This window comes from Ictidomys tridecemlineatus, chromosome 13 (assembly GCF_052094955.1).
Source record: "Ictidomys tridecemlineatus isolate mIctTri1 chromosome 13, mIctTri1.hap1, whole genome shotgun sequence".
NCBI classification, from domain to species: Eukaryota; Metazoa; Chordata; class Mammalia; order Rodentia; family Sciuridae; genus Ictidomys; species Ictidomys tridecemlineatus.
This window is the reverse complement of record NC_135489.1, coordinates 94,197,715-94,225,624: the sequence shown is the minus strand read 5'-3', so window position 1 is coordinate 94,225,624 and position 27,910 is coordinate 94,197,715. Positions and strand designations below refer to the sequence as shown.

The 27,910-nt window shown below is 39.8% G+C and overlaps 2 protein-coding genes across 6 annotated transcripts in view; one reads left to right on the top strand and one right to left on the bottom strand.

Moving 5' to 3' along the window:
- Cenpp (centromere protein P) overlaps positions 1-1,230 on the bottom strand; it is a 230,506-nt gene extending 229,276 nt beyond the window's left edge. Inside the window, exon 1 of one of the 2 annotated variants that reach the window (XM_040271244.2) lies at positions 679-1,230. In XM_040271244.2, the coding sequence (XP_040127178.2) occupies positions 679-1,034 (356 nt within the window). In that variant the 5' untranslated portion in view covers positions 1,035-1,230. The remainder of the gene's footprint in view (positions 1-678) is intronic. The other variant, XM_005321131.5, reaches the window with a different exon arrangement.
- Positions 1,204-27,739, top strand: Nol8 (nucleolar protein 8). 4 transcript variants are annotated; one of them, XR_013429923.1, is made up of 18 exons: positions 1,204-1,459; positions 2,466-2,631; positions 3,131-3,193; positions 4,532-4,610; positions 7,201-7,336; positions 8,058-8,128; positions 9,136-10,942; positions 12,259-12,372; positions 12,863-12,985; positions 13,250-13,340; positions 15,343-15,481; positions 16,135-16,212; positions 18,647-18,918; positions 20,015-20,144; positions 20,918-20,988; positions 22,445-24,714; positions 26,468-26,547; positions 27,222-27,269. XR_013429923.1 is itself a non-coding variant. In XM_078030597.1 (17 exons), exons 2-17 carry the CDS (start codon positions 2,493-2,495, stop codon positions 27,270-27,272), a joined length of 3,444 nt encoding a protein of 1,147 aa, XP_077886723.1. In that variant the 5' UTR covers positions 1,204-1,459; positions 2,466-2,492; the 3' UTR covers positions 27,273-27,739. The 4 variants fall into 4 exon arrangements, 3 of the variants coding, with proteins under 3 accessions (XP_077886723.1, XP_077886724.1, XP_077886725.1); XM_078030597.1 differs by lacking the exon at positions 22,445-24,714 and having other exon boundaries at positions 27,222-27,739; XM_078030598.1 differs by lacking the exon at positions 22,445-24,714 and having other exon boundaries at positions 1,890-2,631; positions 27,222-27,739.
- The last annotated feature ends 171 nt before the right edge of the window (positions 27,740-27,910 follow it).

Below are 27,910 nucleotides of genomic sequence, written 5' to 3'. Positions count from 1 at the left end.
TAATTGATAATTGTTAGAGATCTTTTCTCTCCTTCAATCAAGAAGACGCCTAGTATTTTAGGGTCCAATTCAGTTCTAACACCTCCTTTGTCTAGGACCTTTGGCAAGCTACTTCTGATTCTCAGGTTCTCTAACTTTAAAACCGAGTTAAGGATAGCATCTAGTCAGGGGGCTGTCAGATTCTCCCTACAGTCGATATTAGCTACTTTTCCTTGTATCAGCTTTTCACCTAAACCGTGCTTCAAAGAAAATTTTATGTCATTTTCATAATAATAAAAAAAAAGGTATCCCCGGGGCTAGGTGACCTATACAAACAAATGTCCCGAAAACAAAGTAAGTAAATCCCACTTTGAAACTGCTGCCTGCCGAAGGCAAGATTTTCTAGTTAAAAGAAATAAACAAGACTTGGGGCCTTGCAAGAAACGACTTTCTCACCACTATCAGTGGATGCGCTGAAAGGCGCGTATCACAGAGAGAACCCCGTAAGCGGTACTCCAGACGCTGGGCCACCGTCATTACAAAATCGGCGACGGTTCCAGTCTACGTTTGGGGGTGTCCCAAGCTACAACCCACAGGTCAGGGCCTCGGGGAACCGCGGCCCGGAGCGCTCTGTGCAGTCCTCTGCCTCGCCTTGAGGCAGTGCCCGGGAGTCCCAGGGAGAGGACAGGAGCCACGTACCGGTCTCTGGCCGTCCCTTCCCAGGGCGCAGGCAGCTCGCCGCACGCTCGCTGCAGCGCCGCAATCTCCGCCTCCAAGGCGCGCACCTCAGCGCGCCGGGCGTCCATGGCGCACAGAACTACCCAGCCGGGTCCCGGCCGCCTCGCCCCGAGCTTCAAGCGGCGCGCGCTACCGGCACGTACCACTGCGGAGCTCGCGGGGTAGGGGAGGCGGCAGGGTGACGCGTAACCGCGCGGGCCGGAGAGTCCACCCCCGCGCTCAGACGAGACTCCAGGTCTTGAGGACCCTCCCCACCTCCCCACCGCTGTCTTTAAACAGTCCCGACTCTTGCGAGTTGGTTCCTTCCAATCCGCCATGCGTCCCGGCTGCCCACCCCCGCCAGCAGTCTTGGAACAACCCGGACATCTAGGTTACTGGAGAGGCGGTTCCGGGACCTGGTGAAAGGGGGCGCTCGTTCATTTTCTTCCGCTCCCTCACTCCCGCCTGCTCAGTGCGGGAGTCACGGATCAAGTCGGCTCTTTAGAAATTAAGGGATTTTGCAACCGGCTTTTTTTTTTTTTTTTTTTTTTTTTTTTTGCGGAAGTTGAGGGGAGGGCGGTGGATGCATCACAGCCGCCTGAACGACGGGAAACAAAATAAAGAGTGCTCCGGAACTAAGTGCGGAAACGGAACCTTAGGAGACGAAGTTGGAAATCGAGTAGGAAGGAAGAGGAATTGCACTTGGTGGGCCATGTGATTAGAAGTAGGCAGACGCGCGGCGCTGGCTCTAGGAGACGGCGTGGTGAGCTCTGGGCTTGGGCTTGGGAAGTGATAGGGCTCCCGGATCTGAGCTCTACTTTCTCTTTTTTTGGTCTTCCGGGAGGAAGAAGGCTGGAGTGGGGAGGCTGGGGTAGAGGCTGCTAGGAAGAGTTTCAGTCGGAGCTGTCACCCAGACTCGGTGTCATGCCTTGGGCTTCAGGAGCTCTTGTGTGATCTCCCATGCGGAGGAGTATGTCAGCTCTTGAAGAAGAGCAGGATGAGAGCTTAGCGCCTGAAGAGAGCTAAAGGAGATGAGGGATCTGATGATGGATGTCAAACCTCAGGCACCTCTAGAAAAGTTTTCCTGAATCCCCTGTAATCCAACAACTTTCGTTAGTATAGTGTTAACAATTCCGGGATCGGAAATTAGACCTGCATTATAATTCTGGCTTCATCACTGATTTTCTTTATAGCATTGGGAAAGTGGATTCTGCTCGTGTGAGAAATGGAATACATGCAAACTGCTATGCACCATATGGACACGTAGTAAAAAAGCAAGTCTTCGAGCCTGAACAGCACTTTGCAGCACTTTTATTGTGCATAATATTGTAATTGCAGTATTGGTTTACTTCTCTTGTGGGTGTGGAGCTTCAGGATGGAGATGTGACTTTCTCCCTTAGCATATGAACTGCCGCATCCTACATTTGTCAGCCTTGGTTAAAGTGACAAAAAGAATGTATGAAGGAAGGAAAAAAGAACACCGAAAAATAAGTAAATGAAAAGAGACAGTATATAATAGTTGTGGTCATTTAAAAGGAATATTATGTGTGTTCCTGTGATTGTGTAAGTGTGCAGGTGCTGTTCCAAAGTGCATTCAGGAAGAATTGGTATGTAGTCCTTGAGCAGAATCTCCAGGGAGATACAATAGGAAGTGAAGCATGCGTCCAGAAGACCAATTTGGCATGTAGGCTCAGGGGAGAAGGAGTTATGTTTGAGGAGAACTATGGGAAAGAACTTCTCCATATACAGAAAATTACTTTTCCCACTAGAACATACCAAGTGTATGCCCAACCTTCATGAAAGCCAACAAAGAAACCAAGCGCCTTTTTGTGGGTGGCCTTGGCCAGGCCATTTCTGAGACAGATCTACAAAATCAGTTCAGCAGATTTGGAGAAGTTTCTGATGTGGAGATCATCACACGGAAAGATGACCAAGGTAAATTTATAATCCTTCACTGAATGGTTACAGGCAGACATGGGTTAAATATTACAAGATAAAGCAACCCCAGCAGTAAATATTAGCTCTGAACACTGAAAATGATATGTAATGCCCTGGAGGTATTATATATGATATGAAACTTGCTCACAATTGCTGAAATCAGAAAAATTCTAAAACATGATATCAGAAAGGTCTTAACATCCAGTTTTGAGAATTAACATTTTAAATCTGTTAAATGTTCTATTATGTAGAGTATCACTAATATATGATCCAGATGTTTCCTTATCTGGTCACTTAATTTTCTTTTCCTTATTCATTTTGTTTTGGAATATTTTGATGATGATGCTTAGAAAAGTTCAATCTTTGTATCCAATGAAAAACAACATTTGTCTTTGAAATGATAAGTTTCTAAAAACTGATCTTTTAAACTTAGAAAGTTAATTTTTACATTATTCTCTGGCTAATATTTAAAATAAACTTATTTTTATTTTCTTAGGAAACCCACAGAAAATCTTTGCATATATTAACATCAAAGTAGCAGAAGCAGATCTGAAAAAATGTAAGATGGTCATTATTTTTTATATTGTCTGCTCGTTGGCATCACTGTGTAATTTGAAGTAACTTTGGTTCTAAATCTAAACCTCAACAGACACTTCTAAGTCATACAAAAGAACAACTATGATTAAGAGGATTCTGATATTCTACATTTCTGCTGATTTAGGTCAATTCCATTTATGTCAGCAGACCTATAGTAGCACAATGGTAATAAGTTTGCTCAAAAACTGGTATTCTCAAATAATTTTGAAGGGGCCAAAATTTCATAGAAACTGCCTGCTAGAAATCTCTCTCTGTCACACTTCTCTATTCATTTCTAGCTATCTTTGTCATTAAATATTCTGAGGAGGGGGCATTAGAATATACAGTTGTAAGATACTATGGTATCTCTTGATATGATTTAGTAAACTGAATACTGAGGGTGAATACTGACTGTCAAAGAGGAAGGAGAGGGCAAGAATCCATAATACTGCTGATACAGTAATGAATTCTAGTTACTTAGGGGTCAAAAAGTCAAAGACTGAAAAGTGAGTAAAAGGAACATATAATAGAGGAAGAAGGCTATCAGTCTTATAGTTTTGTTTGCCAAAATATTATTCAGGGAGGAAGTTGTGTGACAGATAGGAAAACTTGTGTTTAAGAACACATTAGCTCTGCTAATTTGATCTGTGGCAGATTATTTGAACTTCTAAGCCCCAGTTTGCTTTTCTAGTGAATGAAAAATATAATGCCTTATAATATTCCTGTGATGGTTAAACTAAATTTATGCTTAGAATGGTGCCTAACATAAAATTCTGTTGACGGTTGTTATAAAGCTGGTAGCAGATGTTTAGAAAAACTGGCTACTGTGTTATAACAGTACTAACAGTTCAGACACTTGCAGTTATTTGTGGGTTACACGTTGATAATTGATATGAGGTGATAAGTAAAAGGTGCTCCCAGGATTCTCAGATGTCCTCTTTTCACCCTGACCACTTACCACTTTCATAGTTAGAAAATAACAAGGACATAGTAAATGTCAGTTATTCACTAGAGGTTCCTGACATTAGTTTATAAACAAATTTCAAACAAATTTTGCTTTACAGTTTACATGTTTCCTTATTCTAGTCTCTTGGTAATGTTGAGATAGGAAGTAAAAGGAAATTTCTGGTAAGTGGTCAGGATAGATGGAAGCCTAGGCTTCCTGTCTCTAAGTCACATTTTCTTTTTTTGTGTGTGTGTATGTGTGTTTGTGTGTGTGTTTCTTTTAACAAGTCTACTTTTCTTGGTACTAAGTTACTAAAAAGAAAGCATTATATTTTTGAATTGCTATGTACTCGGGTAGTAATTTTTTACCTTTTAGGTATGTCAGTTTTAAATAAAACAAAATGGAAAGGTGGAACACTACAAATTCAGCTAGCAAAAGAAAGCTTTTTGCACAGGTAAGTTTTTTCCATATAAATTTAAACCCCATTTCTTTATTTTTAAAATTTTTATTTATTTTTTTTTCGTTTTTGCAGTATGGGGATTGAATCCAGAATCTTGCCCATCTTAGGCAAGCACTGTCACAGAGCTACATCCCCATCCCTAAACCCAATATCATTTATTGGTTTTATATATTCACTTAATTTATTTGAAATTATCAAGCAATATAGTGCTAGTAAATTTATATTAGTAAATATATATTAGTAAAAAAAAAATATCTGAAATTCCTCTCAACTCTGACTCTCCTTAGCCCAGACCCCATTAAAAAAGAATTCCATGCATTTACATGTGTATATATTAAGATATTTATGTATCTAAGTGCTGTGGCACATGCCTGTAATCCCAGTGGCTTGGGAGAATCAAAAGTTCAAAGCCAACTTTAGCAACTTAGTGAGGCCCTAAGGAACTTAGTGAGACTCTGTCTCAAAAAATAAAAAGGACTGGAGTGTGGTTCAATGGTTAGGTGCCCCTGGGTTCAATCCCTGGTACAAAAAAAAAAGTGTATGTGTACACACTTATTTTCTCTTTTAACATAACCTTCTGTGGCAATGTAGCCTCCCCTTTTTTTCCTAATACCAGTTAGTACAGAACATGGCTGTGCTGTAGTGTAGTTGGTCCTTCCCACTGATGGACATTTAGAGTGTGTTATAGTTTAGATATGAGGTGTCACATGTGAGACAGTGCTCAGGTTTAGAGGTGAAATGATTGGGTTATAAAAGCCCTCACCCAGTGAGTTAATCTCTTAATAGGGATAAACTGAATGGTAACTGAAGGCAGGTAAGGTATGGCTGGAGAAGATAGCTCACTGGAGATGTCCCTGGCAAGGAAAATTCTCTCTCTCTGCTTCGTGATACCATGTTCCCAACTGCTTTCCTAACCACACTCTTCCACCATGATATTCTGCCTTACCCTGAGCCCCCAAACAATGGAGCCAGCCTTCAATGGAGTGAGACCTTTGAAACCATGAGCTCCAAAATAAACTTTTCCTCCTCTAATTGTTCTTATTAAGTCTTTCAGTCATAGCAATGAAAAAGCTGACTAACCAAAACAGAGTGTTTGCACCTTTTCATGATTATAGGTGCTCCTTGAGGATGTCTCCTGCATGTGCACAAGTGTTTGTCTGGGATTTATGTCAAAAAGTAGAGTTGCTGAGTCTCAGTGTTATGTACATTTAAATTTTAATAGACATGGATTTTTCACTACTAATGCTAGCATCATACTAAAATATAAAAGTAATAGGAGATACCCAAATAAGAGTATTTATGCAGGTAATTTAAGAATAAGACAGTTTAACAACATTGGCATTTTTAAAAGTATAAAGGTGATTTTTTAGGAAGAAAAGACTGTATTAGCTTGGGAACTCTTCAATAGGAAACATTTTTAAGAATATACTAATGGAGTGACTAGGAGAGTTAATAAGATTGTTCTAGGCCGAGAAAAGATACAGTCTAAAACAAGCAGCAAACAGCTTACTGGAGGCATGTTTTGAGGGACTGCTCTTACAGAAAGGTAAGTATTAGATTTTGTTCTTCATCTGGGGGCCTCTGACTATGAACAGGGTAGTCATGTACTTTTCGTTCATTCTGCATCACTTAGGTACTGCCACGTAGGCCTGGGACTCTGTGCTGAGCAGGGAGAGCACATGGTGCTGCTGCCCTGAACTATATGTACAGATAGGCCCAAGGAACACATCTGGGTGGTAGAACATAAAGAGATAGACTAGAAACAAAGAGGCCACTGAGCATTGATCGGAGCAGTTGTCCACACCTGACTGAGGTGAATGTAACTTGAATTGGAAGGTCAGGATGGCATTCTCTTCATTAGAAAGATAGAAACCAGCAAGACTTAACAAATTGGGCTCTAAAAACACCTCTTCCTCACAGGGGAGAGTGGAGAGAGAGAGGATATGGAAAGTGTCCAGAATTTATAAGTTGAAAGGGGGAAATTGAGCAAGTTTGTGATCCACGTCTTGGTCTTGCATGAAGGGGAACTGAGATATCTGCTGGATTGGAGCATAGGCGTTGGAGTGAATGGCAGAGGCTGGGAGGCTGACTAGAGAGGGTGGTCAGGAGGAAAGAAGCCTCCATGCTCAGCCCTCCACTGCTCAGTTGCCTACAGCAAGGGACTGGTAAATAAAACAGATTTATACAATGTGTGTAGTAGAGCAATAACAGTGGTGTTTTCAAAAAATGTATAATGATAGAAAAAAGATTACCCAACAATACCTATAGGATTATCTATATTACACTTTTAAATGTATACATTTATATTTAGAACAAAACATAAAATTTACACCATAGGATATGAGATGAGGAACATATTTGGTTTTCTTCATTTTTCCATGTTTTTCATTTTTTCTATAATGAAAATCTATGTTTAGAAAATAATAAAGGTCATTTATACTATCAACAAAGTTTTTTGTTTTATTTTGGTTTTTAATGCTATGAAGATGTTTAGAATACTCATTTGAGTTCACCTGAAGGAAAATAACCATTTTGAATGCGTGATTATTTTACCTGTTTTATTTATATTTTCCCTTTGACCCAGATTGGCCCAAGAGAGAGAAGAAGTGAAATCAAAAAAAGAAAAATCAACAACAGGCAATACCAATGTGTCGGAAAAGATGGGAGGGATAGATTTCCAAATGAAAGCTGTGCCGGGAACAGAAGTACCAGGGCACAAAGTGAGTCTCTTCTGATAGCCTGAGCCAACCCAGGAACCGAACACCTGAGACCATGTTATTTTTGTATGTCATGATTTAAGCCAATAGCATTTTTCCCCTTGCTATAAAGCAATTAACATAGATCACGTGTTCTAATTCTTAAGATGCATGTATGACTCAAGTTAGCATAGAGTTCCCCATCATTTTAGAGAAATAAAAAGCAGAAACAGATAAAAGCTGTCTCCTAAAGGACAGGTAGTAAGAAGTATAGGCAGCTTTCATGTTTGGCTTTTGGCTTTTAGTAGCTAATGTTTTTTTCTTTTCTTTTTTTATTTTTTATTTTTTTAAATATATATTTTCCAGTTATAGTTGGACACAATACCTTTATTTTATTTATTTATTTTTATGTGGTGCTGAGGATCCAACTCAGGGCCTTGCATAGGCTAAGCGAGCACTCTACTGCTGAGCCACAACCCCAGCCTTAGTGTTTTTAATATAATAATCTCCATTGTATGTTTGGATTTGATATCTGCTCCAAAATTTCTTTCTTTCTTTTTTTTTTCCTTTTGTAGATTTTCTCTTTGAGAATTCTTGTTTCGTTCTGAAAACTAAACCCAACAATAATAATGATTCACTATGAGTTCAACTTTTTAAAAATTATATTTATTTATTGTTTCTTTATTAATTTTTAATTTGTGACACATATTATAACACTTATTATTTTATTTATTTATTTTTTTAGAATTGGGTTGTAAGTAAGTTTGGAAGAGTCTTACCTGTTCTTCACCTGAAGAATCAACATAAACGTAAAATATCCTTTGTGATTTGCTTCTCAGAATGACTGTTATTTACTGGAGTGATGAATACTTGCAAAACACATTTACATTATTACTGCCTCTATTAGTAAATCTTCAGTGTTTATTTAATAGTTTGTATGTTCCCATTTTGAAGACAAGATAATTAGATATTAAATAATAAGAGAATATCATGAGATTTTATATAATTAAGTAATATGAATGATGAATGCCGAAAGAGAAGTTTCATTTATCAGATTATACATCTTATTGCATATGGGTTCACGATCATTGCAAAAGGAGTTATAGAACAGTAAGAGAAAAAGGGCCTATTGTTAAAGAAGGCTTAAGGAGAATTGAGGTAGGTCTTGAGTTAATAGTAAAGTGGTAGAAAGTAGTCTTAGAGGAAAATTATAGATATAAGTATAGAGAACTGGGCACAGTAGCCCACATCTATAATGCTAGCTACTCAGAAGGCTAAGGCAGGAGGATCGCGTATTCAAGGCCAGTCTTGGCAACTTTTGAGACCCTGTCTCAAAATGAAAAGTGAAAAAGAGATTGGGATATAGCCTAGTCGTAGAGTACCTCTGGGTTCAATCCTCAGTACTACCCAAAAGAAAGAAAGAGAAAAAGAAAAATGTAGACTGGCAGGAGAATGGTCAATGGAAAAACAGGCAAATTCTGTGTCTATTCAGTTTGATCACGTGGAGACCTTGAAGAACTGATGTTATGGGATTCTTTGTAGAAGGTATGTTTATATTGTCTGGATTTGCTGTAGTATCTATAAAGTTCAAGTAATTTGCCAACTGATAATGGTGATACTTGGTTTTAACTCTGGAAATGTTTTAGAAGGCTTCATTTCATAGATCATGAAAATTTACTGTGGAGTCCCTGTTTTGTTTGATAAGAAACTGAGAGCAAGATAAAATAAACAATGTGCTTGAGATTAAACAATATTCTTTTTGTTTCACATAGGTGTCACTAACACCTAGTGCTTTTGCTTTGTTCCTTGACTCTGGGTAACATCATGAAATATGATCCGTCAAAATACTGCCACAACCTAAAGAAGATAGGAGAAGATTTTACAAATACCACTCCTATAACTAGCCTCACTTGGGAATTGGAAGGAGGTAATGACCCTATGAGTAAGAAACGGCGAGGAGAGTTCTCTGACTTTCATGGCCCTCCCAAGAAGACTATAAAAGTACAAAAGGGCAAGGGTTCCACTGTGAGTCCAAGGACCAATCTCGAAACAGAGAATAATAGCACATCAACCCAGAAAATGCCTTGTGCTTCTGTTATTCCCAAATCATCCCCTGTACCTAATTCTGGTTCTCAGAAACTTCAAAATGTACCTTTTCAGACTTTTGGTTTGGAAACTGCCAGGAAGAGAAATAGCATGTCTGATGATGATATTGATTCTGAGGATGAATTAAGAATGCTGATTGCAGAAGAGGAAAACTTACAGAGAAGTAAATGGTCCTCAATAAATGAATCTGAAAATGATCTTTTTGAAGTTGTAAGAGATGATTTCAAATCAGATGTTCACAAATTTCATTCTTTAGCAGGGCTAGGAGTTAAAAACATCTCTCACTGTGTTAGTGACAGTATTATGGGAAGTGACCATGAATATGATTCAGGAGATACAGATGAAATCATTGCAATGAAACAAAACATTAGTAAGGTCAAAAATAGTGCAGAGATTTCACAAACAGAAAAACCTATGCACAGCAAAACTTTGAAAAAGAAAGAGATTTTCAATCATTGTAATAAAATACAAAAAAGAGAAAACAAGAAAGAGTCAGCTGTCAGTAATGGAGTGAAGCCTCTAAGTCATAAATCTTCATCTGACTCCAGCAGCAGTGATGATGAAGACAGTGAAGGAGATGAGGAGTATAACGCCATCATGAAAAACTGTCCCCGTGTGAATCTCACTTTAGCTGATTTGGAACAGTTGGCTGGCAGTGATCTGGTGGTACCAGAAGATTCTGAGAGCGATGGCCCAGAAACCACGTTTGACAGAGCCTCCAAGAGCCCCAAGACACCCCATGCCCTTGGCCGAGGCCGAAAGTGCATTCATCCTGAGGAAATTGTGGCTTCCCTTTTAGAGGAAGAGAAAACCTGTGACAAGCAGAAACCAAAGGAAAACAACTTAAAGCCCAAATTCCAGGCATTCAGGGGTGTAGGCTGTCTCTATGGAAAGGAATCAGTGAAAAAAACCTTGAAAGAGAGTGTGGACTCTAACAATATAAATGAAGATCAGAGTTCCTTAAAACTGGAGGATTCCAGTAGCATTTCCATTGAAAATGAGTCCCTATGTCTTAATGGTTCATCAAGCAAACTGACTTCACAGCAATGTGCCAAGACAATAAATAGCCCAAATCACACTCCACCTCAAAAAAGACAGTTCAGTTTTGAGACCCAATATCACAAGATAGTTTCCCCTAGTGGTTCAAAAAAGGGAGGTAGAGATTCTATTTCTAGTCTGATGCCATTAAAAGGTAAAAAATGCTTAAGTCTTAGTGCAAAGATGCGCAAAATAGGCATTGACAAAGACAGTTGCCATGGTACCAAAAAGACAGATGAATCTTCTGAGGAAGAGGGTTCTGATTCAAGCATCCTCACTTCTCTTGAGAAATTGCCAACCGTCTCTTCCAGAAAAGATGCTCAGGAAAGCACAGCAGATTTCTCACTTTCTGTTAGTAGTTCAGCAAATGTGACTGGTAAGAATAAGTATGCTGAAGACAATCAGAGACGTTTGGCAGCCTTGGAAGCAAGGCAGAAAGCAAAAGAAGTGAAGAAGAAACTGGTCCACGATGCCCTAGCCAATTTGGTGAGTATGTTGTCTTTTGTTTTTTTCCTTTTTATGTTTTTTTAGTTGTAAATAGACACAATACCTTTATTTTATTTGTTTTTAATGTGGTGCTGGGAATCAAACCCAGTGCCTCACACATGCAGTGCAAATGCTCTAGCACTGAGCCATAATCCCAGCCCGAGGTGAGTGTATTTTCAATCTATGCATTTAATAAGAACACTCTGGAAGTTCAGCTTTTCCTTCCTATGCAGGTAGGTGTGCCTCCTAAGAGCTCTTTGTCTTCTTGGCATTCACCACTTTTCATGTTTTTTTGTCCTTAAGTTAGAAACTTGTATCACCCTAAATATTTAGCGTATTCCTAAGGTATTGAAATTAAATATTAGTATTTACCTAAAACATTTTAAATTTATTTGAAATTTTCTTCAGGGCCAGGGATACAGCTCAGTGCTTTCCTAGCATGGGGCCCTGGATTCAATCCCCAGCAACAACAACAAAAATCCCTAAAATTTTCTTTATTTTTAAATTTCACATAGTGATTACAAAGTGATTTGTAGCTTGCCAAGACTTGCTAAGATTTATTGTACTGAACCTTTGAGAAATGTGAACAGCTAAGTGGGAATTAGGCAGAGGTAAAAGACCAGGAAGGGAGAGGAAAGATGTTCCAGGAAAAGGAAGCACATTTTACAACAGTGAATATTTTCACTCAGACTATGATTTACAGATATATAGAGGTGGCAAGAAATATAGAGGCTGCAGAAGTTGAACTTCACTCTTAAGGCTAAAGAATTTTAGCAGGGAATTAAAGATCAGTTGTATATTTGGAAGAGATTTGGCAAACTATGGCTCTCGGGCCATCCAGACCATGGTCCTGTTATGTACAGCCTTTAAGCTAAGAGTGGTTATTGAATATAGGACAGAGACTATATGTGGCCTGCAGATTCTAAAATTTCTACTTTCTGGACCTTTACAGAAAAAGTTTGTGAACCTCTGTTTGGCAGAGATCCTTCAGGACATGACAAAAACACATAGAATGGGTCATTTCTGGAGATAAGGAAATCCTTTGGAAGGTTGGGGACCAGAACCAGTGCACCAATGGCGGGCATAGATTTAACAATTTCAAGAAGGTCTAATTGATAGGAGTTGGTGGTCATTGGATATAGGGAGAAAGGAGTTCTAAGTTTCTATCTCAGGCAAATAGCAGGTGAGAGTGGCATTCACTAGATTAAAAAAAGGACAGGAAGGAGATGTGGCAGGAGAAAGAGATCATGGATTAGGACTTGGTCAGTGTGAGTTTCTGTTGTCTTAAAATGTGATGCTTCTGATGGCCTCCCCAGGATGGTCGTCCAGAGGATAAGCCAACACACATCATCTTTGGTTCTGACAGTGAAGATGAAACAGAAGAGACAAACACTCAGGAGCAAAGCCATCCAGGAGAGGAGCTGGTGAAAGTAAGATGTTCCATACGTCCTTGTGGACATTTATCTGCTTGACAGATCCATCTGTCTATTGCATTCCAAGTCTTCCACACAACTTCCAGTTCAGCACAAAGTCCTGGGAGCTGCAGTGAAACTCAGGCCTGCCCAGGCCGCCACACACTCAGATGAGTGGGGTCATAATGATTTTCTCACACATGAACTTCTCTGTGTTCTCCACATCATCTGCAAAGTCACATCACTATCAGTGAAAGACTACAGAAGATGTTCTTGCATGCAGTAACTGCCCCCCAAATCCAGGTAGCTTCCGAGAGCCTTGGGATTAATGATACTAGAGTTCAATTAGAGATTCCTGAGTCAGGAGTTTTTGTCTGATGCATCCTGGTAGATGCATCTGGGTTGTTTTCATTGTTTGTTTGTTTTTTAATGTGGGCAGAAGATTACATTGTAAAGGAGATGCTGATTGCCTCAGTTACTAAACATTTCTGTTTTCTCTATATAACAGGAATCTGTGGGTAAAGCCTCCGGGCAACTGTTTGGCAGCAGTGATGATGAGGAACTTGATTCAGAGGATGACATTGACAGGTTCAAAATTAAACCTCAATTTGAGGGCAAAGCTGGACAGAAGGTTAGTGAACACTAAAAACAGAAAAATGTGTAGCATATCTTGGTTTTCAATATTAAACTTCAGATAAATGCAGCAGACTTTGACATATATTTCATCATGGGGAAATAGGAAGCAAATCCTCTCTAATTCTCTGATTGGGCAGATGAGGTTGTGCAAATGTTAACAATGTGAATTTCAGAGTGTGGGGAAGTGCACCTGGAGAGTCTTGTTTAGAAGCAATGTCTTGGGAACATGGTTATCAATTGTGTATTCTTGTCTGTTTAGCTCCTAGATTTACAATCGCACTTTGGCAATGATGACAGGTTCCGCTTGGACTCTCGATTTCTGGAGAGTGACAGTGAAGAGGAACAGGAAGGTAAATGCTTCATTGTCCCAATAGTCCTGATGTAGAGAAGTCATCCATCATACCTCCTTTGTTTAACCTGAAGAAACTCTACACACCAAGACATTGAATTGAGTTTCTAATTAAATGTTTTGTCAAGTTAACTTAATATTTCTTAAGTTTTTTGTACATTTTTATTCTGTAAAATTTTATTCCTTGAAGCTGACAAATAGGACAGGAGTAGAAAGCATTCACCAAAGATAACATATTCCTACATCCTATTCCTGGCATGAGAGAAGGTGGCCAAGGCCCCTCCTTAGGAATTGTATTTGTAGTGCCTCAGGTTTGGGGTTGGCCTTGGAAGAAAATTAAGTCCAACTTGACTCTTTCTAATAAAGAGTCTTCGTCTTCCTCTGGTGTGCATACCAGGTATGTGTTTTTTAAAAAGCATAGTATCATGGAATGCCATTCTATGGAATTTATCCTTACTTGGTAAATCTAAAAGTAAATACCAAATTGATCTTTACCTGGATAAATCTAAGAGGAACAGGGCTTTAGAAGCATGTTGATTCTACTTCCTGCGCCATTTTTCATAGCAGTGTTTCAACACATTATCTAGAAGACTATCTATTCTCATCCTTTTAAAGACCTGATCTACACGGCCACTGTGAATAACCTCAGCCTCAGAACCTCTGTCCTTATCTTCCTTGTCTTGTTTTATTCTCCTTCCTGAGTTAACTAACCTAATGTGCATCTTAATCTCACAATTTGTACTTCCTGTCACCCCTTTTCTCAAATAGTTTATTATTATTTGATCCTATCAGTGCTTTAAAGTGATTATTATCAACACTATACATTTTGGGAAACCAAGGTTCAATGGGGCTTATGAATAAATTCTTCGGGGTTCACACCAACTTGCTTCCAAACCAACATTTGACTTTTGGATCTTTGTACAATCCTGTATTGAAAGCACAAGAATGAATAGAATCTTGAGAAGAGCCTATGTTCAGAAATTACATAGCTGTGACGGTAGAGGTTACTTTCTTAAGTTCTTCCACTTTTGTGGAACAACTTCCTGTCCAGTGACACTTTTCCAGGTAGCACCCTCCTCAGCTGGCCTGCTCCCCGTGTTAATGTTGATCATCCTTTTTGAAATTTTTTTACCTTTGTGGCCAATGAAGCATATTATCTATGTAGGGTCTTAAAGGCTTAGACTTCTTTCATGTTTCTGTTATCCAAACTCGGAATTTGACTCTGTTCTCTGTGTCCGTTTCTGGTAGTTGAGGGTAGCAGCTGACAGTGTTCAGTGATGCCTCATGTGTATGAGAAATAGAGCTTTCTTCCTGCTATACTTTTTTTACTGAATCAAAGACTGAATAACTGTCCATTTTAATCTGTCACACTAACAGTCACTAAAATAACTATCTTTTACTGTTCTTATAACTTTTAGACCTAAATGTAATCAAGATCACATTTTTAGAATGTTAAAAGAAATCAAAGGGTCTATAATCACTTTTGTGTTAGTATCTTACCATATTACATTTTTTTTATCTTTACCTTGAAAATTTCAGACTTCTGCTGGGCACAGTGGTACATTCCTATAATACCAGCTCTTCAGCAAGCTGAAGTCAGAGAATCACATATATGAGGCCAGCATCAGCAAATTAGATCCTGACTCAGAATAAAATTAAAAAGGACCAGGGATACTATAGCTCAGTGGTGGAGCACTGTTTAATGTGCATAAAGCCATAAATTCAATCTCCAGCATTGCAAAAATTTAAAAATTTAGAATTGCCACTGAAGTCCAGATTTCATTTTTATAATCACAAATAAAAATAGGACATTTTGTTTGCTGGTGATGTAACTTCTGGGTTTGTTGTATCATGAGGGTCTTGTAGGTAGAAAGGTTAGCAGAATGTGTCAACTTTTTATCTTAATGTGCTTCAGACATATTATGGTGATTGGTAAAGCTTTTGATGCTTGAGATTTCTCAAGCTGTTTATCAAGATATAATAATTATTTTTTTTCCTTAAAGAGGTAAATGAAAAGAAAACTGCTGAGGAAGAAGAGCTTGCTGCAGAAAAAAAGAAAGCCTTAAATGTTGCACAAAGTGTTTTGCACATCAGCTTGAACAATCCTACAAGCAAAGGATCAGTAGCTACTAAGAAATTTAAGTATGCTTTATGTTCTAGCCTATTCCACTGTATTTTCCTTTGCCATAAATGCCTTCTTGATCACAATTTAAAGTTATGTCTTAATCTATTAATTTTTGGGTAGTGCTTGAGATCACTAGGCAATCCCTTTACCACGAAACTACCATCCCCAACCCAGATGTCTAATTTTTAATTTCCTGTGAGGATATGTTGACAATTTGTATCGGATTCTTAGAAATATTCTTATTTTGACCCAGTGATTCACTTCAAACATGTAATTTAGACAGACCGGTATAATCAAACCCATGTAATTCCATCATCCAACTTTGACAGTCACCAAAACATAACCAGTTTTCTCTTCTATACATTTTTTTAATCTGTCATACTCAGTGAAGTATTTAATGCAAATTCCACATAGTATGTCATTTTATCTGTATTTATTTTAGGATGTTTAAAATAATTTTTAAGATTAAAACAATATCCAGGGAAACTCAAAATTTCGTAATTTTAAAATATTGTTTCTAACAAGGTCCTAATTTGTCTTCTTTCATACCATTAGCTTCATTTTGGCTAACATTGGTATGCTTCATGTTGAATTATAATTTGCTATTAATTTTTTGTATTAGTGTTCTGATTGATTTCTCTCTTCCATGCTTTTGTTTTTTCTAACATAGGGACATCATTCGTTATGATCCAACGAGGCATGATCATGCCACTTATGAAAGAAAAAAAGATGATAAACCAAAAGAAAGGTAAATTAAGCTACTTTTTACCTTAGATAGCTTCTGAAACTGCTTAGCTGTAATGCTTTCAAGCTCCATAAACACCCTGTTGTTTGAGCAGTTGAATTTTCTTAGCTCTATCTAAAGCATTAACAAAAGATTTATCTATTTATTTCTGGTACTAGAGATTGAACCCAAGGGCTTTTAACCCCTGAGCCACATCCCCAGAACTTTTTATTTTGAGACAGTGTCTTGCCAAGTTGCTTATGGCCTCCCTAAATTGCTAAAACTGGCCTTGAACTTGCAATCCTCCTGTTTTAGCCTCCCAAGCTGCTGGGATTACAGGCTTGTGCCACTCCACCCACCCAGCACACTTCTTCTTTCTTTCTTTCTTTTTTTTTTTTTTTTTTTTTGTGTGTGTGTGTGTGTGGTGCTGGGGATTGAGCACAGGGCCTTGTGCATGCGAGGCAAGCATTCTACAACTAAGCTATATCCCCAGCCTGACTTTTTCATTTTTAAAGGGTGGTCTATAAATTTTTCCTTAAAGAGTCAGATAGTAGATATGTTAGATTTTGCAAGCCTCTCTTAGGACAACTGCCCTTTACCTTTGTATCAGAAAAGCAGGGAGATGCTTTCCAATAAAACCATTAACAGACACTAGAATTTGCCTTTTATATAACTTACATGTCATAAAATCACCCTTATCTCCCTAGTCATTTCAAACTATAAAAAATACTAATGTGAAGGGGCAGCAGCCTAGATTTGGCCCAGGGGCCATAGTTTGCCACTCCTGCTTTAGATTATATTTTCCTGGGTGGCATAGATTTGATTTTTGCTTAGAAACCACTTACTAAATTTTATGTCATTTGCCTTCTGGAGATGAGGAATCTTTAAAATCATGATATCTTGGTGCCTATGAAAGAAAAATATGTTCCCTTTAGGTTTACTTCTCTCACATTTTAATTTTATTCTAAGCATCAAGAAGACCCCGTCCAAAAAAAAAGCCTTCAGCTTTTCTGGGTGTCTCCTTAGCTAGATCAGCTAGATCATCTGGTTAATTGGATACATTTTCTATTTTCTACAGTAATACAGGAAATGTTGCTGAACTTTTGACCATCATGTAATAGGGATCCACTTTCCTCCAATTTTCAATATCATTTATCATGCTTTTCTTCAATTCCTTACCTGCAACTTCCTCAAGGCCATGTGGTTCCTACTAATGGTTTCTTTAAGATCCTTTAGGCTTTTGCTATATCCTTGTCTCAGAAGTTACATAGTACCACATCTGCCTTCTTTTCTTTGTGAACAGATCACTAAGTCCAGTCCGTGCCCAAGGAATCAGGAAATTGCCTTCTACCTCTTGAAAAAAGTATCAAGGAATTTGAGACCAGTTTTAAAGCCATCACATGATGGTTCAATCAAAATGGCCTGAAGCTATCCATGTGATGCTCTTTTATAGAGCTCAGTGTCATAGGAGATACATCCATCTTAAAACCTAGCCAAGTGGTTTATTTTATGAAGTATAAACAGTTTCTTTCTTTGAGATGACCTTCACCATTAAAATGGTTATTTAGGACATCCTGTTCAATTTTAAGTAATACATTAAGAACTTCTTGCCTGGTCTTATACATGGAGTGGGCTATACTAGGAAAAAGGATTTTAATCTTTTCATTAGCTGAAAACTCAGTATTGAAAATGACCATGTAACTTTCTATATGAGATCAAAGAGAAAAGCATATTCATCCCTAACTGCAGAACAAATTTATGACAACATAAAAATCTGATTTCAAGAGACTAGACTTAGCACATTTATGTTTCACTTCTAAAACTGAATGATAATTAATTGATGACCCATCACTTTCTTAAAACTCACAGAATTTTGGAACTTAAAATGATCTGAGAAGTCATTTGATGTAACAGGTTCATTTCAAAGACATGGAAACAGGCCCACTGAGGCTAAATGATTTCTCTATTTACAGGTAACAGTTTAAGTATAATTTTGGAAACATGGTTTAGAGGATAAGAGGAGAATATGATTCATGCTAAATATTTGCATTTTTTGTGCTTATTGGTCAAGATACTTTGGATATTTTTAGTTGTTAAAAGGATGAAATTAAAGTTATCCTAGGGCTGGGGATGTGGCTCAAGCAGTAGCGCGCTCGCCTGGCATGCGTGCGGCCCGGGTTCGATCCTCAGCACCACATACCAACAAAGATGCTGTGTCCGCCGAGAACTAAAAAAATAAATAAATATTAAAAATTCTCTCTCTCTGTCTCTCTCCTCTCTCACTCTCTCTCTCTCAAAAAAAAAAAAAAAAGACTACAAAATAAAAACTATTTACTATTTGGTAAAAAAAAAAAAAATTTAAAAAAAAAGTTATCCTAGGAGTTTACCTTTTCTGATTATTAGAAACTTTCCCAAACTTGTTTCTTTGTAACATATGTGCCTGTATATGTCATTGCAGTAAAGCAAAGCGGAAAAAGAAAAGGGAGGAAGCGGAGAAGCTACCTGAGGTGTCTAAGGAAATGTATTACAACATTGCTACAAATTTGAAAGAAATATTCCAAAATACAAAAGATACCAGTGAAAAGGACGAAGGGACAGCCTGGAACCTGGACTGTGGTGGAGATAAAACCGAGGAAATTGATAATGCTACAGCTCTGACAAGTGGGACTGAGCAGCCCAGCGGGTTCATGTTCTCCTTCTTTGATTCAGACGTTAAAGATATAAAGGAAGGTATTTTCCGTTTTCCCCCCTCACTTTTTCATTTCAAGCTGATTAAACTTAATTGATTGAGTCTCCCTTAAGTTTAGTGGATTTACAATTATCTGAGATTCAGTGCTGCATGACAATAATTGTGATGCTCCTGAGATGTGAAAGAAACTATTTTTGCATTTAAGCAAGCAAACTTGTAGCCAACTGTCATATGAAGGGAAGAAATATGTCATATGAAGCCAGGGAATAATGTACCACATCCCTTCTTCTACATATGAAGTTGTCAAGAAGTAAAGTAAATCATTTAATTAACTCCATGTCTCAAATGCAGTTGGAAATGCATGAGTCATGGAGAATTAATATTGCATATGACAGGAGAAAGAAATAGGTAACCTTGGTTTAATACAAATAAGCTGTGTCATCAATATATCAGTATGCCAATTATTTCTAAGTTTATTTTTGACAATTTTCAGAACCTAAAAGAAAGAAGAATAAACACCAGTTTTTAGTTGTTGTTTTTCTCTTTTTTTTTTTCCACCCTACTTCGGGAAATTTATCTCTAAAAGCCCAGGTGAAAATAAACTGTTCTTTAGGAGACTGTTCTTTTCCTAATTTTAAGATGATCGTGTTGAAGTTTTCAGAATATTCACTATAAAAAAGCATGACCTATTCAGAAGAATACAGGCACAATTAACTGCAGTGATTCTACTTTAAATATTGGCACATAAAATAGTATACATGTGTTGAGCAAATATATGTCAAATGTCAGCTCTGTGATACTCTAAAAGTATTTCAAAAATTATAAATAAGACATGATGTGCTCCACTTATTTTATGTTCTTGTCTTGTTCATTTGAACATTATGATTAGCCCTAAACTGTTGAGTGTTGAGTAGAGTTGATGCAAATGTTAAATATATATGTGTATATATATATGTATATATATATATATATATATGTATGTATATATATATATGTATGTATGTATATGTATTTATACGAGAGATAGATACTGGGGGTTGAACCCAGGCACACTCTACCACTAGGCTATACCCCACTCCTTTTATGTATCTTAGTTGCTCATTTGTGCCATCACCTTTTATTTTCATAACCATATAGAGACCTATAAAGTTGAAGCAGTGAAATCTGGGAAGACTATCTGGAAGGGAAACCCTCATTTCCAAGACAGCAGCAGTTCAGAAGAAGAAGATGTTACTGAAGAAACGGATCACAGAAAGTCCAGCCCTGGGTAAGCATTTTGTTTGTATACAGGTATACTTTGTGATTTGTGAAAATCTGAGTTAGACATGCTAGAAGTATTTTGTTAAGTATCTAGGCTTCTCTTTGTAGGATAACTTTATTTTCTTTTCTCAGCTTCTTCGATATGCCTTTTTATAGTGGGGAGTGTGATTCTTTTTTCTTGAGATTTCCATAGAATTGGGAGGGAGATAAAATATGCCCAATGCTATAGCTCAGTAAATGAGCGCACCACAAAACAGGAAAAAAAACAGATGACCATTAATGGGCAGGTTGAACTAATAACTTAAAAAAAAATATATATATATATATATATATATACACACACACACACACACACACACACACACGTGTGTGTATACATGTGCATATACATGCATATATAAAATATACACATGTACACACATACACACACCCAAGGAATTGAGCCTGATGGTAAAGTTACTGGTCTGGACACTGGATCCTGAGGTTGTCTGGGTGCCTTCCCAAAGGGAACACTGGCAAACAGTGTTGCGATGGTGAGAGTGACAGCATCAACAACAACCAGAGTGGGAAAGGTAGAATTTGTATGTAAGTCCTCATTATCAAAGCTTTAATTAGAAGAGAATTTTGAATGGAAAAGGGGCAGGGTCATTTTAACTCAAGGCAAAATGAGCAAAACAAAGCAGCTATATTTAAGAAATAGTTTAAATTTTCAATGTAAATATTTCCTCTTAAATATTCAAAAGTAACCAACACCTGTCTTTTTCTCCCTCCCCTTTTCAGAGAAGCATCAGTACCTGAAAAAGGGACCACTAGATTTTTCTTTTTCTCTAGGAATGATGAACGACTTCATGGTAAGTCCTTTTTTCTGTTAAGTGATATAGTATAGCTCTGATCACACACTCTTGTATGATAACTGGCATCTAGAGATTCTGGCCTTCTGTAGTAGACTGATGCGAGTTGACTTGTAAAGCTCTCAGAACTGAGTGCTCCTCGGTGTCCACGTTCCTTGCTCATTCATTATCATCCATAAGGGCTTGTTTTGTTATAGGAACTTGCCAGTCTGTCAACATAAAAACAAACAAACAAACAAAATTGAGGTTTTAGTACCCTAAAAGTCCATATAAAAACTCAAAACCTGATGGTGAACTCCTTACTTCTTAAAGCCTAGGCACAAACAGAAACAAAGTTATGTTACAGTAAAAGACATGTGAACGGTACTTGAAAGAACGTTCAAGGCTTGCCATCAGAAAAAATGCCCGTTTATTGAGGAACAGCTCTGCAAATTTATAGAGCCGGGGGTGGTCTGACAGTTGGCATGAGGTGCTTTTTGATTGGTGGGTAAGGATCAGGTGAGCCAGCAGGGCTAGTCTGATTGGTGGGTAAGGATCAGGTGAGCCAGCAGGGCTAGTCTGATTGGTAGGTAAGGATCAGGTGAGCCAGCAGGGCTAGTCTGATTGGTGGGTAAGGATCATGTGAGCCAGCAGGGCTCACCATTGGATGGCAGGATCGTTTGAGCCAGTAGGGCTCACCATTGGATGGCTTTTCTTGGGGGATGGAGAAGTTAGTCTTTGGAGCCGTGGCAACTCCCAACATTCCCCCTTCTTTGTTATTAAATGAGAGTGGGTGTCCACTCATTCTGGCTGCCTCCTGCTGAAATGGGGTTGTGTGGGAGAAAAGAGGAGGGAAGTAAGGAGCCCCCACAGGAGGGCAGAGAAGACAGGTATCAACAAAGGTTCCATGCCACCACAGATCCATGATGACGTCAGTCCATTCGGCATAGGTCTCGATTGGAGGTACCATCAGTAGCCAGGAGTTGGTAATTCCTGAGGAGAAGCCTAACACCCTCAATTCCACTCTTCATTCCTAGTCAATCTAGCTCCCTCTCCTCTCAATTAAGGCTGCTCTTCAAGCTTTCTCCTACTAGGGTGTACCAGCTTGCTTCTCTCTTTGCCTTTCTCGAAGGCAGCCAAGGGAGGACGGTGGCCCATTGTTACCATATTTCCCTTTGAGAGCAGTCGGATCTATCCAGGTTTTATGTGAAACACCTCAACTTTAAATACTGATACTTGAAATTCTTACAAAACTGGGAGGGTAAACAAAACACACATGTTCCTCCTTAGGCCCAGAAAGCAACTGGTAAAGTGCTCTCTTATGATCACACTTATTCAGGGGGTTACCATGCTCTGGACACCTAAGTAGTTTGTCAGAAGGACAACACACAAAGGTCCCACTACCAGCCAGATTCAAGCAAGTGAGGGCGGGTCTGGCTGGAGGGGGCCCTTAGGGTTACTTGCCTTGAATCTTCAGACATAGGGAGAAGAGAGGACCCAAGAGGGGCCAGAAATGAGGCGGAGCATTGACAAAAGAGTACTTAATGACAGGTAACAATTGTTGGCTCTTCTGATGAAGGTGTAGGAGTGCTGGGCTTAAGCCTGGAAATATGAATCCACAGGGTAAGCTGGTTAGTAGGTAGTTTGAGTTTGGCTGCTAAGGGAGTGCACATAATCACCTGAACAGGACTCTCCCATTTTGGTTTTAGAGGGGGCTTTTCTCCCAGTGGGCAATAGTAAACAAGTTGACCAGGTGTTAAGGAGGTAGGGTTTTGAAAGAGACTGGGGTCAGGAAGGAGCCAGTCTTGATAGCACCAGAGTTCAGAGTGTAGATGGAAGAGGAGGGGCAGGGCATAGGTTTTGGAGATGGGTAGGGGTTCTATAGGCAATCCGAGAGGAACGAGAGGAAGGTCATACATGACTTTGAAAGGTGAGAGATTAGAAGGCTTCTTTGGCAAGGCTCTAATGCACAATAAAGCCAAAGGGAGCACCTTTACCCAGTTCAATCTTAATTTCATGATGAGCTTGGTGAGGGTCTCTTTAAGGGACCAATTGGTCCTTTCAACCTTTCCGGAAGCCTGGCGGCGGTAAGGGCAATGAAAATGCCAAGGGAGTGATAGCACGTGAGCCAGTCCCTGAGTTATCTGCCAGGTGAATTCTGGGCCATTGTCTGATTGGATAGAAGTGGGCATCCCGAAATGGGGGATTCTGTGAGTAAGCAACAGACCAACTATTATAGAGGCCTGCTTGTTAGAAGTGGGAAAGGCTTCAACCCATCCCGAAAAAGTATCTACTAATACAAGAAGATATTTTATGTTTTTTACTCATGGCATATTGGTGAAATCAATCTGCCAGTCTGCAGCCAGGGTATGACCAACAGGCCTGATGAGAAGGGAAAGGTTTAGGTTTTAATGGAGTATTGGTATTGGTTCTCTGGCAGATATGACAAGTGGAAGTGATCTGTTGTAGGAGGGTCTTATGGCATGGGGAAAGGGTGAAAAAGGAGTGAAGGAAAGTAGTGAGACTCTGAACCAGACGAGGTCCGAAGAGGGCAGGGGTCCCTCAGAAATGGTGGTAGGGCAGGGTACAATCGTGTCTAATACCTCCAGGCATTTGTGGACAGGATCTTGTGAGGGTGAAGATGGGAGGAGGGCTACAAGGTTTCAAGGACTGAGACAAGGAGGGATAGAACTCTGAAAGGAGGAAGTCACTGTAGCCCCTTGTAAGTGAGGAAATCCTTTATGAGTTGGTTAGCAGGAAGCCAAAGGTAAGCTTATGTGCTTCTTTCTGGAGGTCATGGGCTGCTGCTAGGGCTCTGAGGCATGGGGGCCAGCCCCTGACGGTGGGGTTGGATAGGTAGGCCACTAGTGCAAATATGGGGACATCCTGACCCAGAACGCCCAGACTTTGTCCCAGTTTTTACATAGAGGGTGAAGGGTCAGGGAGATGCAGGGCTGGTGCCCGGAAGAGGGCCTTTTTGAGGATTGTAAAGGGCTTTCCTACCACTGAGGGCAGGGGTTCATCTTGGAGGCCCTTGGCCAGATTATACCCAGGCAAACCCAAGAAGGAGAGTATGTCACCTTTGATCTTTGGTGTAGGTATAGACACAATAAGCTGTTTTCTACTGTAATGGCCTTTTTCCCTTGAAAGATGCTATTTGGGCTTTTTGTGGAGAGGCCCGATATCCCTTTAAGGCCAAGAAATTAAGTAGGAGAACTGTGTCATCTGTTGAGTGCCCTTTGGACAGGCTAGAAGAATTTGTAGAGGTTTGCAAGAGGTAAAGAGAGCAGGATTGGATCAGAGCAAGAAGAAAGCCTGGACATAAGCGATCTCTAACCATTTTTCTTGAATGCTCACAGTAATTGTAGAGATCCCTTAGCATGGAGGGATCCAGGGACCCAAAAAGGGGCCATTTGCTTTGGTTGTCTAAGGGATAAGTGGGCCAGGCCTGGGTGCTATATTTGATCCAAGAGGCATTGTAGAGGAGAGTTGACCAGCAGAGAGGACGCAGAGAAGGAGGAAACTGATTTATTGGCAAAAGGGGCGTCCCCGCTAGAGCCAAAAAATCAGGAGTGCCTAAGTGGCAGGTTCGAGCTGCAGAGACTGGTCGTCACCGAATCCTGACAGTCGAAGCTCTCGTCCTGGATGGAGCCTGAGCCGTGGGAGACCTTGGCCAAGGCTTTTCGGGACCCCTCCTGAAGAGGCCGGATACTCCCAGGGCCGGAAAGAGGGGAGAGGAAGGCGTGGGTAAGTGTCTCTCTAGCAGCCAAGTCTAAAAGGTGAGAGGACTAGAACTTTCGAATCTGCCCAAGGAAGGAGTCCCTGAGGGCCACCATAGCCTTAAAGGCGGTGGTGGGATGCTTTCCTCCCCGCAGATGGGCAAAGAGATTTGCTGGACGATAATCAACATATTGCAAGAAGGTGGATTGGGGGCACTGGGGGGTGAAATGATTGGAGGTCGGAGGCCAAGGTTTGTCCAAAGAGGTGTGGACTACCTCAAGATCCCTGAGGAAGGACAGTCCAGATTAAAGGCAAAAAGATATCCTTTAAATCTATGACCAAGAAGTGGGTGTCAGTGTGGGGGATCTGAGACAGCAGGGTGTATGGGTTGGGAACCAAAGGATGTATGGGCCTAAAGGAGGTGTTGATGAGTCGTAGGTCCTGAACTAAGCGATAGGACCTGTTGGGCTTTTCTACCGCTAGTTTGGGAGTATTCTAAGGGGAATCAGCAGGACGGAGGTTACTCCTTGCTAAGAAAGTCCTGAATGATGGGTTGTAGGCCCAGAAGAGCTTTTGTGGACAGGGGGTATTGAGCCTGATTAGGGAAGGTGTTAGGATCTTTGAGATGAATGTTAACTGCTAGGCAGGAAATGGTGGAGGGGGTGTGAGTATCCCATACAATCACCAGGTTAGTATGGTATTTCATGTCAGCCTCACAAGTGGAGCAGAATGGCCAGTCTTCTTCCAAAAGGGGGCCTGACTGATGCCAGGAGCCCGGATATTGATTGTTGTATTGAATTTAGAGAGAATATCTCGGCTGAGCAAAGGAACTGGACATAACTAGGAACATCTGAGAGAATGGGAAGTTGTCTATGGAACAGAGTAATAGGGGAGTCTTTCTTGGATAGATGGTCTTTCCTCCTACCCGACAATAGGAGAGGTGGACGGCACTGTTTGCCCCCAGAATTCTGTCAGGGCTGAGAAGTTAGCCTGGTGTCAAGGAGAAAGTCAACCTTGCATCCATCCACCTGAATCCGCACCCTGGGTTCCTGTCTATTGATCAGGGACAAGGACCCAAGGCTCCGTCAATTGATTGTTATGCCCAGAAGGGCAGAGGGTTCCCCGGCCATAGGCCTCCTATGGGGTCTAGGATAGTCAGAGCCCCAATGACCTTGTTGTTGACATTTAGGGCATGGAGTATGTGGAGTGCATGGTGCGGGGCATGCCCTGGCCCAATGTCCCTCCTTGCCACACTTGAAGCAGGTGCCCAGGGGGTGTTTTCCGTGGTGGGCGGCGACCCAAGGAAGCACCTTGCTGGTCCTGAGCCAGCAGGGCTAGTCTGATTGGTGGGTAAGGATCAGGTGAGCCAGCAGGGCTAGTCTGATTGGTGGGTAAGGATCAGGTGAGCCAGCAGGGTTAGTCTGATTGGTGGGTAAGGATCATGTGAGCAGCAGGGCTCACCATTGGATGGCAGGATTATGTGAGCAAGCAGGGCTTACCATTGGACAGCAGGATCATGTGAGCCAGCAGGGCTCACCATTGGATGGCTCTTCTTGGGGTATGGAGAAGTTAGTCTTTGGAGCCAGGGCAACTCCCAACAGCACTATTCTAGCAATGCTACATGTTTAATTTTGAAAGAAAAATATATTTTTGAAAATTTCATAGAAAATTTTTTAAAAGATCTTAACTAGAATTGGATACCTTAATAATGCCAACTTCAGAATGTTGTCCATTTCAGTAGTAGTTTGCTGCCCTGTGTTTCTTGTTTTTCCATTAATAGGTTCTGACATGTTTTGGTGTGGCGTGGGAAGTAATGTTAGCACGAATTCTTGGGAGGCCCGAACAAATAGCTTACGTATGGTGAGTAATTGTTTCTCCATATCATTGTCTCTGAACATAGATAACTGTTCTTTGTGTTAAGATTCCCCTAGTGTGAGAATATTATGAATATGATATGAAAATTTAGAAACAAACAACTGAGAAAAGGATTTAAACTCTCAGAATTATCTCATTGGAGGGAATTTAGAGGTTCATGCATCCCACCGCTGGTACAGGCAGAAAGTCTGGCTATTTAAGTGTTGGGTCCCAGAGTTCATCCAGGTTCATTTTCATTAAGTAACAGGAAATCAAAATTTTTTTGTTTTCTTTTGTTTTTGGTACTAAGGATTGAACTTTGGGGCACTTGACCACTGAGCCACATCCCCAGCCCTGTTTTTTTATTTTATTTAGAGATAGGGTCTTACTGAGTTTCTTAGCAACTTGCCATTGCTGAGGCTGGCTTTGACCTCACAGTCATCCTGTCTCCGCCTCCGGAACAGCTGTGATTACTTGGTAGGAAATCGGGTTTTTAAAGTCTGAATTATAGTTCCCTGATCTTCTACAGCTAAGAGTTTAAATAGTCCTTATTTATTCCAGTGAGCACTTCCAAAATAGGTTTCTACAGTAAGCTAAAGTTTACTGTATAATTATTGAACACCATGAGAATGATTTGTTTTTATTGTTAACTAAGGCTTCTGGTTTTATTATTTTTCTAGGATTGTCGAAAGAAACATAAAGAAGCCAAAAGGAAAATGAAATCAAAATAGTAAATGTTGGCATTGGCTTTGTTACTGAACATGAACAATACTGAAGGAAATTGACCCAGAAAATAGTTTTAGACATCAAAGAAGAAATTTTAAAGTGGAAGAAAATTCAAAATCTGGCTTGTTGATTATTATTCTGCTTGCCACCTTTTTCTGTGGAATTCCTCCATATTTCTTCTTAGGTGATTACTTCAAAAAATTAAACTGAGCTGGACACGATGATGTACAACTGAAGTCCCAGCACTCAGGAGGCTGAGGTGGGAAGGTCTTTGAGACCAGTCTTTGCAACACAATGAGATCCTATCTCAAAAAAGAAAAAAAGAAAAAAAAATTAAAGGGAACTTTCAAGAAATGAAGTCCATTAAAGTACTTCTTGTATATAACCTGTTTGCCTTCCGTCCTCAGTAAGTAGTGTGCATTTTCTCATGCAAAGTTTGCATGAAGCCTTTTTAAATAAATGATTTATTGTACTTGTGTTTCCCAAGTTAATCTTTATGTTATAGTATTTGAAATATTTATTTCTGATTGTACCACATACATCCACCTCCATTTTGTACTTTTTATTTGACATATCAACTTTGAATCCTATACTCATTTCCTGATAATGAGCTAACTGAAATGAGAGTTCTGTGAAGACCAGG